Raw genomic sequence first — 19592 nt, 5'->3', positions numbered from 1 at the left:
AGAACCGAGCCACGGGTGCCGTCCCTGGACTAGCACTTGGTTCCTACCGTGCCCCAAGATGCCAAGACCAGGCAGCAGTTAATATCTTCCGTGTTTTTCTAAAAAGATGTATTTATTTTTAGAAAGAGGGGAAGGAAGAGGAAACATCAGTGTAAAAAACATCCATCATTGCCTCCCGCACACCCAAACGAGGAGCTGGCTCCCAACCCAGGTGTGTGCCCCCCCCCCCCGTAACCTTAGTTTGCAAGTGAAGCCCAACCCACGGAGCCCGGCCAGCCAGGGCCCCCGTTTTCAGCTTGCATTCCCCATGACTGCTGCAGAGCTTCACCCAGTGTAGGTTTCAGTATCTGTGAAACATTATTTCTAGTTGCTTCCTGGGCAACTACTGCCTAAATGAAATGTTTTATCGTGCTTTAAGTGTATCCGACTTATGTGAGTGCTGCTTTTAAAATAGCCTCAGGTAAGGCTGCTGAGAGATTTTCGCCCCCCACACAGTACCTGGAGGCATTTCTGGTTGCCACAAGTGCAGCAGGGATGCACCTGGCATCTAGGGGGTAGAGATCGGCGATGCTGCTCAACACCCTGCAGCTCCCACAGCAGCACCCGCACCATGAGGCGTGTTTGGCCTAAAACGTCAGTAATGCCAAGGTTGACAAACCCTGTGAAAATTGCAGTCTCTGCTCCTTTTAAGTTCTGGGAATTTAAGAGGCATTAGAAACCAAAGAACCAAACTCAACCTATATGGCTTCAATTATCTTCTTCAGTTTCTTATTTAATAAAGTTCTTTGGTTTTTCAACATTAAGTTCCCTTGTTTGGAAAACAACCAAAAGAGGTAGTATTATTAAAATGGCACAACCACAACAGAGTATAATGTGATAGTAATAGAGTCCACTAAGATTAAAAACTGGTCTAAAGACTTTAGATATAATAAGTTTTATTCATTTGGTGGTACTTGATGCTCACATGGCACCATACAACAAATTTTAAAAATACAATATGAAAAAAATCGAACAGCCAAAGAGATCAATTCCATTAGAGGGCCCACAGAAAAACCAACAAAAGCCCACAGGAAAAACCCACCCACTGTCCCCTTAAGAACATTAATTTCTTTCTGCTTAAGTTTGGCTTTAAGGAACACCAAAAGAAAGTGCAAAAGAAGTCTTTGAAAGATAGTTAAAACTTCACATAGCGTCTTTCACGTATCACAAAATGCTTTCCTTATTCAAATAATAAGCATATAAACTAATTCAAATATCTGTGAGCCTCTATTTGGTCCCAACTATTAAGGTCATAGCCTTCAGATTTCCTTCGTCTCACTCTTTTCGAACTATCTGCCTTGGTAAGAAGTCCCTTAAGGTGACTAGTAATCTCTTGCTCTGCAACTGCCTCTGCAAAGCACTGATAGTCCCCATAAAGAGCACAGGCCCAAGAAAACTCAAGTTTTTTAAGTACCTGCAGTGAAAATATAATTCAATTTTCCCAAGACTGGTTTAAAATCAAATTTTGGCTTTGAAATCTGCTTCTTCCATTTTCATGATTAGTCATTACTGGAGGTCATCTGACAGCAGCTGTAGACAACAGCGAGATTTAAAGTTGCACGGGGACTACCGTTAAAAAAAACTAAGAACAATCATTTTGGAAACTGCATTTTAGTACACACTGATGTGTTTTCACAAAGTTTTGTTACACAAGGAACAATAAGGAGTTACAAGTCCTTCCTGAAGAGTCAACTAATGCTCAGTAGCAAAGAAGTTAGCTGATTACAAACTGTTTCTCATGGAAGCCTTCAAAATGGGAGGCCCTGAAGTGTTAGCAGTTCAAGGACCAAAGTTCCTAGTTCCAGTAGAGTGATTTTACTTACAGTGGCAGAGTCATCCTACGCACATGCTGCTGCACAGTCTTATTTCCCGTTAGAGTTCACAGAAGTACTATCACAGGGAGACAAAACAGAACAGCCATGGTAGTAAAAGGACTAAAATTAAGAAAGCCTTGGCCAGAAAATTAGGAAGAGCTAAAATATATACTTAAAATATTTGCCAAAAAATACTAATGACTGCCTAAATGCTTGGTTCCTCTAGAATTTAATGGTATTTCAGTTTATGCTAGATGCCTACACATCAATTTATCTAATTACTAAATGAAAAATTAAGCAAACATAAACAATTTAGCTGCTACAATTGTCTATTGCAGTACACAGTATATAACTAGAAGTCTTTCCCCTTTTCCATTATACTGCATTTCTTAAGGGCAAGGGGCAGGTCAAAGGCACCTTTGCATCCCCTACACTAAGCACAGTGGCTGGTACTCAGTAGGTGCTTGGCAGGTATTACTGAATACATTGTTTAGTGGCTTTTGACATGGAAAAGAGCCCCAAAACTGTCTTATTTTACTAGCATTACTTAGGTAGCCTCACTCCCAACAGATAGAAAGCAGTTTTGAAACAGATACCTTCCTCATTTTCTAAACAGACTAGTCAAGATTTGGACATGACTTGAATCACTTCCCTTAAACATGTTCATAAAGCATTTTGAGAAATCAAGAGATGAAAGGCGCTATGTAAGTGCAAAATAATATTCAAGACAGTCCAGCAAAGGTGATATATTTCCCACGGTGATGGAACGGTTGTGCTAGTTTGAGATGAACACCCCCAAAGCTACTCTTCTCATTGTCATTATCAAGAGAACAATGAAATTTTGACAGACACCATCACTTTTTCTAGTTTATACCTGCTTTCTATAAACCAGGTGACAGAAAATGAAATTAAGCCACTTATTCTACACAAACCAATACTTTATCAAAGTTCCGCATTTTACAAGTCATGTTCAAAAAACACACACAAGTTAGCATTTTGTACACAAATGTTTATTTCTCAAACATTCCCTTTAAACACAAGGAATGAATTCTAAATCTTCATAAAGATGAATTAAAAATGAAATTCCTCCAGTATAGTATGTGTAATCACTGTGTTCTTGGTCACTACTGGCATTTACTGTTTAACATCAAAAACAAAGACAGGTTACTTAAAAATCATGCTACTGGATTTCTAGCTCTTCCTCTATGACCAGTTCTACGCTGATCTGCAATGTTTAAAAGTTTACATCACCAAATCGAAGCAAGTTTAAAGTGTGAAATAGCTGTGCATTAAACACAAAATAAACAATAAAATTATAAGATATAGTCAAGTTCGTAACGAATATAGGTATTCTTATCATCATTGTAGATTCTTGGGTAATGTGCTATGAGAGCATCCTGTGAACCAATGTAGATGGAGTTGTAAATTTTCCAATACACATCTCTGACCTTCCGGGCTGGGTGAAACAAACCCTAGAATAATGAAAAGATTACATTATTTCCATTTTTAAAAACATACATAACCTTAACACAACTAACAAACAAACCATAAATATATGATTCCTCCCTTGAAGACGGGAAAAAAACCCAAATCCTGACAACTGCACAAAGCTGCAGTGAGCAAAGGCAAAAATCTAATTCCCCCTTCCCCTACAACTATTTTCCCGTACAACACAATATACGTTACTGAAAACTGGGAACAGTGACTTCATTCAACTAAATTACTTTTTTCATTGAGCAATCTTTTAAAAATCTTTAACCTACCTGTAAACAATACTGTAACATTCTACATGGTCCAATAGCGACTCTCAAGCCCTCCAGGGCTCCCATAACGGCCTGAATTACATGGGGCGATGTCTCAAACACATTGGGCCATACATAGTTCAACAAGTGATTCAGTGAATCTTCACAACCAAATCCATAAACCCCAAGTGACATGTGTTGTACAACTGCACTAGCGGTCTGTCTGTGTACAAGGTCCCTGCAATGGAAAAAAAATTCTTTGTTAAAATACACTCTTAGTTTTACAAGAAATATTTGCCAGCCCGTTAGAAATTACATTCAGTACATGGAAGAGACAGTGTCATCCTCACACCTGTAGCTCATATAGAATGCCTTTAGAATGACTAACGGGAAAAGATTAATTCTACTTGAGAACTTTCAATGACTCAAACCTCATTATGGCTCGAAAATAAGCCATAATTTAGAAATTAGAAATTTTTTCTAAATAAACTTTTGCAAGGAATATGCAATTAGAAATATTGTTTTCTAATAAACTTTTGCAAGGAATATGATCAAGAGAGCTCCATGCAGTGTACATTTTAGTATGTTATGAAAGAGAAGTTGTATGACTCTTAATATTTAAAAAGTAAATACTGGTATCCAATAGATAACTAAATTATTATAAAATTAAATCCCTGCCCTCATGCATTTTAAGTTTCATTTAAGTATACAATTGGAGGAGAGCAAGAGAAAGACCAATAATTTTTTTTCAAACCTACAAAAAACAGGAACCATCATCTCCCATGTCAACTGAATTTGTAACAAATCACTGAATTATTCATTTCATAACTACTCAACTGAGTGTAAACATCAGATAACAGGTTTGTGATGAGTATAAAAATGAGTTCACACTCTTTGCCCTAAAAGATAGTAAGAGTACCTTCAAGATCAGTACTTGAACTTATTAGTATCCTTATTTCTTAGTTACTACAATTATGTTTACTCTATTAAGCTTCACAGCAAGGCAGTATTCCTCATTAATAAGTTTCCCAACTCAAATACTGTTTCTTTTCTAATTTTTGATGGCTTTATCACCCTCAGCTACTTTGTACACACAACATAATTTTCAATTGCAGGTCACACACATCAATGACACACTACGATGTACAGTCACTGAAGAATATGGAGTATGATTTACTCCTACTTTACTGGGCTCCAGCTAGGCAGGTTTTTATAGAGCATGTTTCTTATTCTGTCCCCATGCCTTTACAAGTTACTTGTGGTAACTTGCTAAATGCTGTTAAGACTCCATTTTGAAAGATTATTAATGAGTATACAGACTTGAATCTGTAAACAAAAGTATGCAATGGGCTTTAATTTGAGAAACTTAGTTTCCTAAAAAATAGAGGCAATGAAACATTTGAACCCTGAACTCTCTCCCTTACATGTTCTTTAGTTACTTTTGTGTTTAAAAACTATGCTAGTCCAGATGGTTGAAGGTATCGGGAAGCTTCTGTAAAATAACTTAGGCAGTAGGGTGCCAATGGGTTACCATGTGAAAACTTGGAGCATAAAATGGGAACGAGGCGGCTCTGGCAGGCTATGGTCAGCAGTTCAAAAGCCTAACAGAAATCTTTGCTTCACCTGCAGTAACAAAAGCTAAAAAACTAAAATTTCTTTGCCACACCACTAAAATGCTCATCATTTCCTCTATTTCTTAACTTTAATTTTTAAAACAAAAGTTGATCAATTACTGGTTTTCAATATGTATTCAGTCTAATAGACATGAAAGAGAATTTAAAAGGTGAGGAGCACTGTAGCATGTATTATCTAAAGGTAACAATAGTCGTATTTACAGCTTACTAAAAATTCAAGCCAGCATTCCCGTTTTTTAACTGCAACACAGTAGATCACATAATAATTATTTCCATAAAATAAAGCAAGAATTATAAGTATATTCTTGCATTTCATTCGAGCCACTTACCTATCCATTAAAGCATCCTCAAGTAATGGTGTGACAGCGTAAATGTAGTCCTTCCCCATTTCACCAATATATTCAAACAAGAAGGAAAGTGATTTTAACACTCCATTTTGAACATTTAGTTCAGGAACTCTGTATTCATTCATTAGGGCAGGTAGTACTGTGAAGGGTGAGCATGTTTCAGCAACAATAGCTATTGCTACAGTGGTACAAACTCTGTTCTGCCTTTCCTGAACTTTGAGGTTGTTTAAAAGTGTAGCCAATACATCATGAGGGCTGAAAAAAAATAAATGTCAGAAAACTGTTAGATCACAAGTCAAAACTTTTTTTCAGAAGGAAAAAAAAATGCAAAGAAATGAAAGCTTATTATAAGTAATCACTGGGAAATTAGTAATTTTAGGATAAAATGCAGTACTTTCAAGCCACCAGCATTAGTTCTACTTAAGAATTTTGTTTAAATTAAAATGTCCATTTAAAGAGAAAATTTAAATGGATTCACTTTCAAATGTAATTTTCAATCTTTAGTAAATTTCCTGAAATATAAAGAAATTTAATTAAATGTTTAGATTGATTATTTGAGTGTTTAAACTATGACCTATGGCCACTAGAGCAAGGAACCCTTATGGAAGCACCCAAACTGAGGCCTCCCATGCCACAGCACACAGAGCCTGCTTTCCTTTTCTTACCTTTCTTCCCCCCACCTTCACTACATCTATTCTCCTTCAAGCATTATTTTACCACACAGTTAAAGGGCTACAGAGGCTAAACATTACCACAACAGCTATTAATTGTGAATTTCTTGACTATATTAATGCTAACTAGATATAACTGCTATCAAAAAGGGTGGTAGGAAGACTTTATCTAATTAATCTTACTTTAGTTATGTTTTACCTTGAGAATTTTGTTATTAAGACATATGTAGTATCTCATTTTTCGACAGTAACTGTAGTTTAGTTCTGACAGAATGGAAGCAAATAACCATAGATTTATTAATAAAATAGCTGTAATTCAGTTGTTCGTGGATTTTTATAAAAATATTTAGAAACACATAAAACACTAACATGAGCTTTGAATTATGCTGATTTTTAAATTAAGAACTGGCATTAATATTTCAAGCAATATTCTAAAAAGGACCAACAAAATCTTAAAATTATCTTGAGAATGATAGTTTCCCTCTCTAAAAATATCTGGTGTGATTAAATTCAGAAATCTCCCATCTATTTTTTTCTATTTAAAATTTAAGAAAACATTTTAATAACTGAACGTCAGTGGTTAAATGAAGTGCTTTCACAACTGCTTTATTCACACCATGCCTTTAAAGAAATTCCTACAGAAATAGAAGCATTTTTCAATACCACAATGGGTTTGTTACAAAGTACATATGGAAGTAAAAAGTACTCACCCAATGGCCTTTGCAATATAACCGAATGTGTTGACTGTGGCTCTACGAATAGCTTTTTTGTGAGCTTTCAAGAGCTCCAAAAGTTCAAAGCAAATCCTCATCCATTCCCTTGCTGACACATATTCAGCTCCCCTAATTAAAAAAAAAAAAGTTAATTTGTGAGTGTTTTAAAAAGCAAATTCACTTCTCAAAATACGACCATCAACTCACCTTAAGCATTAAATAAAAATATTACCACCCAAATTGAAATTTCACTGAAAATACTAATACTGGGTAACCTGAACATATATACTTACATTAGCAACATTAAACAAATTATAAAAATAAAAAGTGGTTCAATATGAAAACCAATAATGCTTATAAAAATGTTTAATCTGCTTACCTGTCAGCAATACGTCCAACAAGATCAATACAATTCTCCTGTACTTTTTCATGCCTGTTCTTTAGGATAGGAGTGAGTCTAGGCAGCAGATCTTTAATTGGTGGGGTCATCTTATGCATACCTATTTAATAGAAGCCAACATACTATCAATCAACATTTGAACTGCAACCTTCGTTCATTTTACCTTTTACTTAGCAGTGTAACATATATGACTAGGCATAAATATAAACTTACAGCTGCCTATGCAAAGAAAAAGCCCCAGATTCTGACCAGACTTAGGATTGTTAACTCTTTATTAACAACTTCTGATTATGCATAGAAATGAAAGAAATTAGTGAAGTGATTTAAAGAATGATGGATATTCAACAACAAAAAAAGTTTTATTTGGTTCTGAAATGTATTTGTACACTGACATTTAAATATGGGGACAGCTTATGTTCCGGCCATACACAACAATGTAAGCCAGAGGCAGACATGTAAATTAAAGTAAAATTTTCCAGAAAAGGGCCCCCTTACCCTTTAACTGCAAAACAAACAGATCTCCAGTCTCCCTGCAATGCAGGGCATACTTGGATGGTATTTACACCTATGAAGAGAGAAAAAAGGAGGCAGCTGGCAGGGGCTCTTGCTCTAACTAGAATTGCTTGCTCTGATTCTCTCTCCATTGCTTTTCCCATGTTTCCCTGACCAACAATATGGTTTACAAACTCCCTGCAAACTAGAGCCCCACAAGTGGCCAAGTTACTAATTGTTGGCCAAATAGCTATCTTTAAGTGTAGAGGAGAGGGCTGAGTTGGGGATTATATGTAAATGCAATGGTAAAAGATCTCTTATATTGTATAAAAACCCCTTACTGAAAGTAAACAGTGGCTCTCACAGCCAGCTATTATGACCTCCTGCTAGGTTATTTCCGCCCCTCTAACCCCTGCAAAAGTTCTTTTTCCAACAGTCATGCTCAATTATAAGGAAGGATTAAACACAAGAGACCATTTGTTTGTTTCATCGTAATGACAGTAAAGAATAAAAGCTTTGCTCTCCATATGCAAGAGCATTTTAATATACTTGTTTTTATTTTGGGTTAGAACACTAAATGGATAGTTTTTAAAAACTAGATATAAATAAAAACAAGACAACGTGAGCAATTCATTTTTCTCCCTGGTTATGTTCCTAAAACTTGACAAAGCAAAGAGAAAAACTTGCCATAATCACTCATTAATTCAAGGTTGAATAAAAATATATTTTGTCCTAAATTAAAACTGCAGAGTTGTTCCCCTGTGCCCCCGCCCCCCACGAATATATTTCAGGCGGGACAGTTTTTGAGTTGTGACTACTACTACCTCTTTTGCAGGTCCTAAACTTGCCCTCTTTTTCTCTTTTAAAGCAGTACATGGGTTTTGGGAAATAAGACTATGGAGACATCCCCTGACTTAACTGTAATTTTGAAGTACTTAAAAAAAAAAAGTATCAGAAATCATTACTCAACTGCTAAATACGAGTCTATTATTTTCCTTGAAAAAGAATTTTTTAAGTTAAAAACCAAAACAAAAAAATTCTTACATGACCAGCAAATACCATACCTATTACATTTACAATGGCCTTCAGTGCTCCAAGGATGCTGCCCAATACTTCAGGGTACTCTTCACCCAAATACTCATACAAAACAACACCCAAGTGCCCCATCAACTTTTCCTGTAATTAAAAAAAATAATATTAAAAGATTACTGCTCATATTAAACTAGCTGGTAAAGAATTAAGAATCTGACATCAAAATTTACCTCTTGACAAGTCTTCATGACAACAGCAGTACGAGAGATCAAGTCAGCTGCCTGTTGCCTAACTTTTGCTGATTTGTTATTTAAACGCCACAAAACTGTACCACAGATCTGAGGCAAGTAAGGCTTAACCCGTTTGCCAAGAGCATTGACCACTGTGCCAAACCCATTCAACATTACTGAGTCCTAAAAAACAAACAAAAAAACTACATTTAATTTTTTTAAAACGACATTGGGAACTAGAATTCAATTTGTGGCTGAAAGGTTGAAATATATTAATACTCAGTTTTTCAACAAAATAATCTAAAACCTTGAGGCAAGAGTATTTCCTCATAGTTGAGAGGACATGAGCATCTTAAAAGTTATTTCAAAGTCAACTAATATTTAGTAATAATATTTGCTTGAGCAAGTAACGTGCTTTTTTACACTACAAAAGTCACTGGCAACTTGTCCTAATTAGTATCATTACCTCTGTAGTCTGTTCCTGGAAAGCATAAAGAATACCATCAATCAATTGTTCTTCAAGTTTATGATCAATATCTGCTGCTCCCAAGTTGCCCATAATTTTCTCGATTGTTTCCATCACCATTTTTCTGTACTGTTCAGCTTCATCTTTCAGATCATCCACAATCCTGGATATAATTTCTGCTGCACCTACTTTGTTTGCCAACTCCACAGTAGTATCAACTAACTAAAAAAGGAAAAACAACTACTGAATTTATTGTTCTTCAAAGAAAACAGACATCATGAAAAGGAAAACTTTCTAAAAATACTATTCAGCTAGTAAGCATGCTGAGAACAATCAACTCTTATTTTTAAAACTTTAAGAGAAAAGTAACCAAAAAATTTTAAATGAGTCTACATCAAAGTGATTTAAGGTAAGGTTATATTCATGCTTCACCTAGACAGATCATGCATTTTATTTACTAGACAAAGACATTAATTCATAGTTGGGTAGGTATCCTCGAATGCAAAATCAAAATGGAAGTTAACTGACTCACTAAAACACATCTCATTTCACAATTAAGCACATTATACAAACAATGAGGTAATCAGGGCAAAAAATAATATGTAACACGCATTTAAACTGACTAAAGAATTAGTTAAAAGGATTTCTGAAAATATTTTTTTACAATAAAAGCTTACCTGTCGGTAATTTCTTCTATCTAAAGCCATTCTGTGTTGCCAAAAGTGTTTAAAAAAAGGAGGAAGAATCTCTGTTTTAATGTAGTTTGCTTCTACACCATCTGTTCCACAACACTGCTTTACCACCTATAAAAGGTCAAAGAATAATCATAAACAAAGTCTTGGTTTAATATACAAAATTGTTTTATAATGCTTTAAAATTCTCTTTGAATCATAAAACACACCCAATTTATATTAAAAATCTGGAACAACAATAATTTAGGACAATTACCTTCAGCACAATTTTCTTCATTTCTTCATCAGGAGATTGAAATTCTCTAATAAGGATTAACATCACTTCTCTAGTATAGTAGTTGGCATATTCTGCATCCATGAGAGGAATAAGATACCCAATAGCCTTTAAAAAGGCAGCCAGACCCTATTTTAAAATAAACATATATATACTTAGTAAACTGGATTTAAGTTGCCTTAGCTTCAGTGAGTAAAAAAATAAATCTAAATCTAAATTGGTGGATCTACCTTTCCTCTGTGCTGGCGGATACCCTTCCATAGAGGCTTTAACACAGAATCAAAAGATTCGATGCCATAAGGAGTTGCTGCTTCAGCCAAGGCAGCAATGGCCAAAGCACTAATGGTCCGAACTTTCTGCTGCTCATCCACAAGACCTATAATACCAAGTACAGGTTTTAACTAAGCAAAATATTACCTAACTTCCACAATATCCAGAGTCTAGCAATGTAATCTAATTGCACAATCTGTTCACATTAGACAAAATTAGGCAAAAACCATAACAATACAGCCCAATCAGCAGATAATATTACAAATTCCATCAAAAGTTATATGGTGTTTATGTGGTTAAAGCCCTTCCATTTATCTCTCCGAATCAGTAGCCTAAATTTCAGGACACCTGGCTTATAAAAGACAAAGTTATATAACAACTTACCATGTTCAATGATTTCAACTAAACTTCTCAGATGTGGCAAGATGGCACAGCCCATAAGAATAGCTATCTGTTGTACAATCTTAATACCAGTGTGCCTGGCTTGCCAGGACTTCTTGCTTTTACAAACAGCCTTTAAGAAGGGCAATAATGAAGGAATGCCCAGGGCAGAAGCTACAACAGCAAAAGCTCTGGCTGTTGTATTACGAACATATTCATCCATATTATCTATATCAGGTCTCATGGTAGAAATCATAGTAGCCAGACCAGCAGCCTAAAAAGTCAAGTAAAAAGGACAGTCATGAGTTAGTACCATTAACCTTCAACCATTTCCTTGTACAATCAAATAATCCCATCAATGGATATAAAACTTTCTTCTCTAAAAATAAAATGCAAATACCTTTGCCAAATTAGAAATAATCTCTCTGCCTTCCACTCTAGCATAGTAATCTTCATCAATCAACAATGGTTCAATCACCACAAGGATCTGAAAAAGAGTTATTTTTCACACCAATTACTGATGCTATCTCATGTAATAGAACTAAATACATATAGAAAAAATTGTATTATGACATGTCATTTACATAATCTAAAAATACAAATATACAAAAATTCATTTTATTAAATTTCTAATTACCAGGACAAATTTATTAATCAAGAGACAAATTAAGAATTTTAATTGCAATTTCAAACCCCATACAATGTTAAAAATTTGGAAGAACTGTTAACCATATAGACTAACAGTTAAAATTTTGTTTAAAAGAATTTATATATCTGTCTGCACTTTATAATTCTAATCCGTAACTGCCACGGTCAAAAAAAAAAGTGTCCTTAACACTAAATGACATGTATAGAATCATAATTTCCTCATCCTAATCTAGTATCAATAAAGCAAATGAAAAAGTGAGTAATATAAGCCTATTTTAATAAAGAGAGCAAAATGTTACATCTATATATACACAAGTTTATTTATGTGCGATGCATGCTTGTGCAAAGAAAAAGGTCTGAGAAGACGTGAATTTACCATTGATAACTGAGTGTCTCCAAGCAGGTAAAATTGCCCTTTTTATTGTGAACATAAAGCATCAGTTACTACTTTTTTTAGAATTTTTAAGTTGCACAAATACGTAAGTTGGTAAAAATCCACTAATTCCTTTCATATTAAAAACATCAAATTATTAGAAACACTACTTGAGAATAACAAACCTTGTGCACATATGGTCGAACTAAGTCATCAAGTTTGTATAATATTCTATCAATAACTTTCACAAGTAAATGACGTTCTTGATCCTCAAGTGTAGGAGACATCAGTAGAGGAAGAATCTGGTTAAACAAAGGACCAGCTCCAAATTCACGAGCTTTATCAGTAATCTGACGCAATGCAGCCTGGGGGGGAAAAAAAGAGTATGTTTCTTTGTAATTAAGCTTTGTGAACAAGTCATTTATTTCATGATTTTCTGTAACAATCATTTAGTGTACACTTTACTTTTTACACAGGGTAAAAGCTGAAAGTTAATTCCCATTTAAAATTACTTGAAAGCTTAAATTCCTATGACAGAAGTTGAATGTTTCAGTTAAAAAAAAGCAGTAAACGATGGAGCCACTGGGGTTTATACAGCTCCTTCACTCCCTCTAAAGAATGCCCATCAAGCCACATATGATACTATTACAATTCCTCACATAATTACACTAAGTATGTTAAGAGTCTTCAGCATGTTTCGAAGGCCTTGAAACAAACAAACAAACAAAAAAAAGAATCTCCTTCTCAACATTCCTATTAGGAAAAAATTCCTTGATTAAAAAATTTAAGTCCTTCATAGTACACATCTTTTTTTCCCTCATACTATGTGCCTGGTAAAACTCAAGAGGATAATTATAAATTTCTAAACATAAAATTATAATTAACATGATGATTTAATGAACTGGTATTTATTTACCTTTCTCATTGGAGGTGTTCCATTCTTAATTTTTAAAAGCAACTTCATTATTTTTCTCTCTTTTTGTTCTTCTGGACTAAGTGTTGATTCATCAACATCAACCTAATAGAGTAAAAAGAAAATAATTTAAAGGTAAGCTGAGTCATTATGGTTTGTAATTCCTAAATAAAAAGTTATGTTATTTCTGCTATTATCACTTACCAGGAGTTTATCGAAGTACTGAATATCGTCAGGTTTTAAAAAGGGAAGATTTCCAGATGGTTGGTCATTAACACTTTTCATAGTTCTATCTTCAGTTTGCATGTGGAAACCAGTCATACCACCCAAAGGTGTTGGAGTTGCTGTCAGCTTTCGAGCTGGAGTTCGAATAGGAACATAACCAGCTGGAGGAGGGAGTACCTAATACAGTTAAAAGACAGTTTAGGATTTTCTTGACTTGATAAACTAAGAAATAACATGATGAATAATATTTGCACTTAAAATATTTTACAGTTTATTAGGTAGGAAGCTTTTTGCTTAGAGACAGGAATGTACCACCAATCCCATTTTTCTATCTTGATTATAAGTTTAAAATATATATGACAAATATTCCTATCTTTCATCTGCCTATGAAATTTAAGTGATTAGGAGTGTGGGAAAATTAGGAGCAGATAATGAAGCAGATTATAAAATTCTTATCACTTTCAAACAATCTATATAAGCATGTTGGTTTCATTTTAACAATAAAGATCACATAAAAATCTCTGTACCAAAAAGCAAATCTTATTAAATCACTTCACAAAAACCAGTTACATGCATACAAACTGAAACCAAAATATTTACCAAAGCCCTATTTTTTTTACTTATTCAAGTAGTGTGTACTGTAAAAGTACATATAAGCAAAATACAAATAATACAAATAAGTAAAAATACAAATAAGTAAAAAAATCTCATTGAAGATTCACTAAGGAGGGTTTTTCTCTATCAATATTAGGGAAATCAGTGACAGCAATTGAGAACACAGGCAGTTAATAGTAGGCCCACCACTACTGACACAGGCATAGCTACAGAATGTTATAAAGTAGAAATTCATGAATACTTGAAACAAACACATTAATACAGACCTAGTAAGAGAAAAAATACACACAAACTTAAAAAGCAATAGGCATTGGCAGAAAGGGCTCTGTAAATGCCATCAGATGACTTAGGTTCCTGCCCTGGCTATGACAATACCATCTATTAGGCCCAGACTACCTTCAGACTAGCATATGGTCCCCGAGTCCCAGGTACCTAGAAAATTTTATAGTTCAAAATAAACTTCAAATTGATATAGTAAAGAGAGAATACTCTTTGTGTTCACTGGCAATCCATGAACTTACTAGATACGCAACATCTTGTGAAGCACCAAGTTAAATAATGATTAACCTAAAGTAAGCTTAATCCTGGGACTACTGATAAACTGAAGCAGCAGCTATCTCATACTCGAAAGGGAGCACTTCTCAAAGTATATGGTCCTGGAAGTCCCTGAGATCTCTCACCTTCCAAAAGTAATAAAATGCTTCGTGTCATTTATTTTTCATTCCTATTACGTTTTGAAACAGATATATACTTGGAAATAACTAAAAGAATGGAATGGCAGTAGTAAATACAGGCAAGACCAGTGCAAACGTGACTTGTAAATTTCTTAAAAGGCATTTAAAATAAAATATGCACCCTAAAAACCAACACAGTCACATTCCATGTTATTACCTTATATCCTTCTGGGAACATAGCATCTAACTCTTCATCAGAAAGTGGGCGATTTCTCTCATCAATTTCCCTCTCCCACCGCCAAGCCTGAAGCTGTTCAGGAGTCATACTCATTATGTGACCTACCAAAAAAACAAATTTCTGTAACAATCTGTAGTGCGAGTATTTATCATTACGTAGATCCTTAGGATATAAGACAGTTAAGAACTTCTACCTGGAGTAGGGGTGGCCATGTTCATGGCTGGTGTGCCAATTGGTGTTTTTCCAGGGGTCAGAACAGGAGTGCTTCCTCCCATCTGACTAGCTGGTGTTTCATCCCAACGTGACTTTCTTTTACTGGCTCCAGGAGTGGGTGTTTCACCAATTGAATCTCCACCTCTATCTGTTCGAGGTGTCTCGGCCCATCCACTTCCATGCCCAGGAGTATCTTTAAAGAAAAAAAGTGTGTAAGCCTATAATTTTAACTGCTGTCAAAAATTTACTTTTTATTTTCAAACAGCTAACATATTCAAGCTGATCAAGTTCAAAAACCGGATATTCCTAAAATGGAGGCCCATTTTAGGTTTAAATGTTTCGTATTTATCCCCCCTTCACTATTTTTTGTTTCTTTTCAACTGATTACAGAAACAATACATAGCAAACATTAAGGAACAGAAAAAGCATTTTTGTAACCACCCATAACATCAGAACCTAGAGACAGCCATTTTATGTCTATCGAGCCACTTTTCATTTCTCCATGCAGCTGAGACTGCTCTGCTTCTTTCATCCATTACACGTTAAATACTCTCCTTTACCGTTAAAAATTCTTTATAAAAGTTTAATATAGCAGATGTACTATTAAATCTTAACTTGCTGCAGCTCTCATAAACAGCATTAAATGGTTTACACAAAAAAATAAGATTTAAACAAATTTATACAGACAAAGTAGAATAGTGCTTACAAAGGGCTGGGAAGTGACAAAAATGGGGAGTTATTATTTCATGGGTATAGAGCTTGTTTGGGATGATTAAATAGTGGTGATGGTTGCACAACACTGAATGTTCCTAATGCCACTGAATTGGTTAATATGGTAATTTCACATATTGTGTATTTCACTATAATAAAAAACAAGAGGTTATAAAACATAGTATATAAAACTTTACTTCCTAATGTTTTACTACTAAAATAAATTTTATACCCCTTCAAGAAGGGAAAAGAATTAGGCATATGATCTGCTGCTCAGTTATTTGTCCCTAAAGCAGCTCGTTACTTGCCTATCTAGCCAGGATTAGAAAGAACAGATTTCGGTCTATAAATATGCCATTAATGAAGTCAACGTTTCACCCAAATAAATGCCCAGACTCCATAAAAAGTACCTCTTTCTGTTTTGGGGGTCTCGTCCCATCTGTTTTTACGAGCGCTGGAAGTTGCACCTCCATGGCCTGGTGTCGCATGACCTGGTGTATCACCCCGTCCAGGAGTAGCAGCTCCCGCTGGTGTGTGACTCGGTGTAGGATCCCATATTTTCGAGCCCGGGGTTGCTCCAGGAGTCTCACTTCCCTTTGCACGACCTGGTGTCTCATCCCATCTTAAAGAAGGTGTATGTCCAGGGGTCTTAACAGAACAAAAACATTTTATTTCACACATCTACACACCTACATAAATATAACTGGAAAATTTCTGTTAAAAAATTTTAAACATGATTTAACTTGTATGTGGAATCTAATGAATAAAATAAACAAAATAGAACCACTCATAGATACAGAGAACAGACTGAAAGTTCTAAGTGGGGAGGGTTGGGGGGCTGGGTAAAGGGAGTAAGCGAAAACAAAAGCTCACAGACACATACTGTGGTACGGTGATTACCAGTGGGAAAGGGGGAGTGGGGGCAGGTAGAAGGTGGTAAAGGGGAAATAAATGGTAATGGAAGGAGGCTTGATTTTGAGTGGTAAACACACAATATACAGATGATGCATTATAGAATTGTACACTTGAAACCTATAATTTTATTAACCAATGTTACTCCAATAAGTTCAATAAAAATTAAAAATAAGCAAATAAATGCTTTAGTTCTGCTCCTTATAATTAGATCGGATTATCCTGTTTAAGATATACCTATTTTCTAACAAACATGTTTACCACTAAATACAATCTAAAGTCTTAAAGTCTTTGGAGCAGTAAAAAAAGCCCTGGTTTTTAAAAAATTGTATTTTGAGTAGGGATCTTAGTTTTGGCATTACTAACTCCATAACTTTAGGGCAGTCACTAAGGTTTCCCTGTACAGACCTGTAACCAAAGAATTTCAGCTTTAGTCTTACCAGCAGTGCTCAAACGCGGGCTTAGAGACATATGCCCATTGAATTCTCACTAATACTATTTTTGTGTTTTTGTTCAATTCTGTGTTTATTTGATTAATATAAGAATGTTTTGGATCACTTGGGTAATTATAACTACATAGTGCCACATGATTGCAATCTTTAAGATGAATTTATATTTACAACCACATTTGCAGTATCACTCAAATGTGGTTGTAAATTGATGCTGGCAGAATCAATGAAAAAAGGTTTAAGTAATCAAAGGTTCCAAGGCAGTTCAAATAGAGACTAAGTAGTAGGTGATATAGGGCATGAGCTAAGCACACAATAGCAAAGAACCTTCACAGTGCAGACAATACCATATCAAAACAGTAGGTGATTTAGGGTAATAAAAAGAATTTGTATTTAATTTATGACGCATAAATATACTATAACATGGATGTCCATCCTTTTGGCATCTCTGGGCCACAATGGAAGAGCTCTCTTGGGCCACACGTTAGATACATTGTGACACATAATCACAAAAAAATCTCATAATGTTTTAAGTAAATTCATGATTTTGTGTTGGGCCGCATTCACAGGCACCTTGGGCCACGGGTTGGACACCCTTGATCTACAGGTTTGTAATAGTCTACTTTTATGTATTTGCTTTAAAATTGGATGCTCTTCTATACAATATAAGAGCTCTAGCTAACTTTGTTTGCAATCTTGCATAAATACCATATTAAATTTAAGACTCTATTTCTACATTTAAAAAAATTCTATGTATTACTCAGAGTTGGGAAATTTTCCATTAGGTAAGTAAAGCACATATACTGTTCAAAATCTCCATTTTCAGTTGGCACCTTGATCTTGGTCTTTGAGCCTCCAGAACTGTGAGAAAATAAATGTCTGTTTAAGCCACCCAGAATGTGTTATTCTGTTACAAGAGCAGACTAATACATTTCTTATGGAAAAAAAAATTATAAAAGTAATATTAGAAGTAAAATGAAATCACCTCTGCTTGATCCCAACTCGATAGCTTCTTGGGAGTGGCACCAGGAGTCTGATCAGCTGTTTGATCCCAGCGTCGTTTTCGTTTTGAGGGAGGCTGGGATGCTGCTGCTCCATTGACGACTTTTAATTCTCCAGCTTTAGCTTTTTCTGCTAGTTGTTGCCTAATTTCTCTCTGTGAACATTTGAATAAGCAATGAGTATCTTTAAAACATTTTCAATATATTTTTATATCATTGGTACATTTATATTTAATGTTATTTTATTCTTCATTCACTCTCTTTTCCATGCTACTGGTAGTCCCTGCTTCTTATCTTCCCTCTCCTTCTCTTTATTTCCAGTTTTATACAATGTCTTTCCGCACAACAGAGGAACAAGTACAGAATTTATAACATAGAGCACCCTACTTTATATGGTTAGTGAAGTAAATCTTCAGTCAATGGGGACAAATGAAAATGCTTCCACTGAAAAAGTTTATTTAAAACTCAAATAGCAATTATGTTTAAAACTCAAATAAATAGCAATTTTATGTTTAAAACACAAACAGCAATTATATGTAACAAGAAAGCGAAGTGGTAAAAAGTGAAAATGTTTAAATTATAACTATGCGAATATTATGTATAACATCCTAACAAATCCATTTAACTTTATCCTATGATTTTTTAAGTGTGGTTCCATCATCCCACTTAATCCATATGACAAATTTACTATATATTCATAATAAAGTTATGGAGGCTAAGTTAATATTAAACCAAAATGAAGTGATCTCTGTAGGCCAGTAGGAATTCTTCAGAATTCTCCATTTATAGCCAAACTCAATCTTATGAGAGAATTACATGCTTTTCAAGAAATGATTTCACTACTTGGCTTTCCCTTACACACTAGCTTTAGACACACTATCAATCCTCCCCATAGATGTATTCACTAAAAGATACCCTATTTTTTCGTGTATAATGAGCTTCTGTGTATAATACACAGCCACATTTTTGTGCACATTATACACAATATTATACCCACATAAAATTCTCATCCTTGTTTTTCCCTCAAAAATTTCGGCAAAAAGTGGACATTATACATGGCAAAATATGGTACATATATATGTATATGGCCAAGGGACCAGGGACTAAAAAAAGGATACAGAAAAACAGAAGGTTTAATTTAGGAGGTGGCAGAATTTGGCATAAGTTTTTTTCTCAATTTTTATCAATACTACTGAATTACTTGTGCAGCAAATAAAAAGAAAATATAAGTCTCTCAATCTCAAGTTTCTTTATATTCTTTCACAACCATTTAAAATAAAAAGCAGGTTCATACCTCTTCTTTAGTCAAATGTTGTTCTCGCATTACATCCATGTAAGTCCTAGCATTCATTTTAGGATCAGGGGTTTTCCCTCCTGCAGAAAAGAACAGCAACAGGACAAGAGTACAATAAATAAAAGGTAA

At 34.8% G+C, this 19592-nt stretch overlaps 1 protein-coding gene across 4 annotated transcripts in view; it reads right to left on the bottom strand.

Annotated features, from left to right (window-relative positions):
• Positions 1–950: 950 nt before the first annotated feature.
• The window catches only part of SF3B1 (splicing factor 3b subunit 1), a 33112-nt gene continuing 14470 nt past the window's right edge, over positions 951–19592 (bottom strand). For 2 of the 4 annotated variants that reach the window (XM_054566693.1, XM_054566694.1), the window contains 21 exons: positions 19464–19543; positions 18154–18324; positions 16218–16455; positions 15077–15289; positions 14863–14984; positions 13336–13533; positions 13135–13236; positions 12404–12583; positions 11598–11684; positions 11201–11471; positions 10777–10922; positions 10529–10675; positions 10258–10383; positions 9581–9802; positions 9115–9297; positions 8917–9028; positions 7340–7460; positions 6958–7089; positions 5559–5831; positions 3617–3833; positions 951–3325 (listed from right to left, as the gene is read on the bottom strand). In XM_054566693.1, the coding sequence (XP_054422668.1) occupies positions 3167–3325; positions 3617–3833; positions 5559–5831; positions 6958–7089; positions 7340–7460; positions 8917–9028; positions 9115–9297; positions 9581–9802; positions 10258–10383; positions 10529–10675; positions 10777–10922; positions 11201–11471; positions 11598–11684; positions 12404–12583; positions 13135–13236; positions 13336–13533; positions 14863–14984; positions 15077–15289; positions 16218–16455; positions 18154–18324; positions 19464–19543 (3500 nt within the window). In that variant the 3' untranslated portion in view covers positions 951–3166. Of the gene's footprint in view, positions 3326–3616; positions 3834–5558; positions 5832–6957; positions 7090–7339; positions 7461–7855; positions 7926–8916; positions 9029–9114; positions 9298–9580; positions 9803–10257; positions 10384–10528; positions 10676–10776; positions 10923–11200; positions 11472–11597; positions 11685–12403; positions 12584–13134; positions 13237–13335; positions 13534–14862; positions 14985–15076; positions 15290–16217; positions 16456–18153; positions 18325–19463; positions 19544–19592 lie in introns of those variants that run through there. The other 2 variants (XR_008528591.1, XR_008528592.1) reach the window with 2 other exon arrangements.

The sequence above is a fragment of the Pteronotus mesoamericanus genome, unplaced genomic scaffold (assembly GCF_021234165.1).
Source record: "Pteronotus mesoamericanus isolate MK-2021 breed Mesoamerican mustached bat unplaced genomic scaffold, CSHL_Meso_final contig_179, whole genome shotgun sequence".
Taxonomy (NCBI): domain Eukaryota; kingdom Metazoa; phylum Chordata; class Mammalia; order Chiroptera; family Mormoopidae; genus Pteronotus; species Pteronotus mesoamericanus.
Note: the sequence above shows the minus strand (reverse complement) of the source record. Positions and strands in the feature narration are given on the sequence as shown.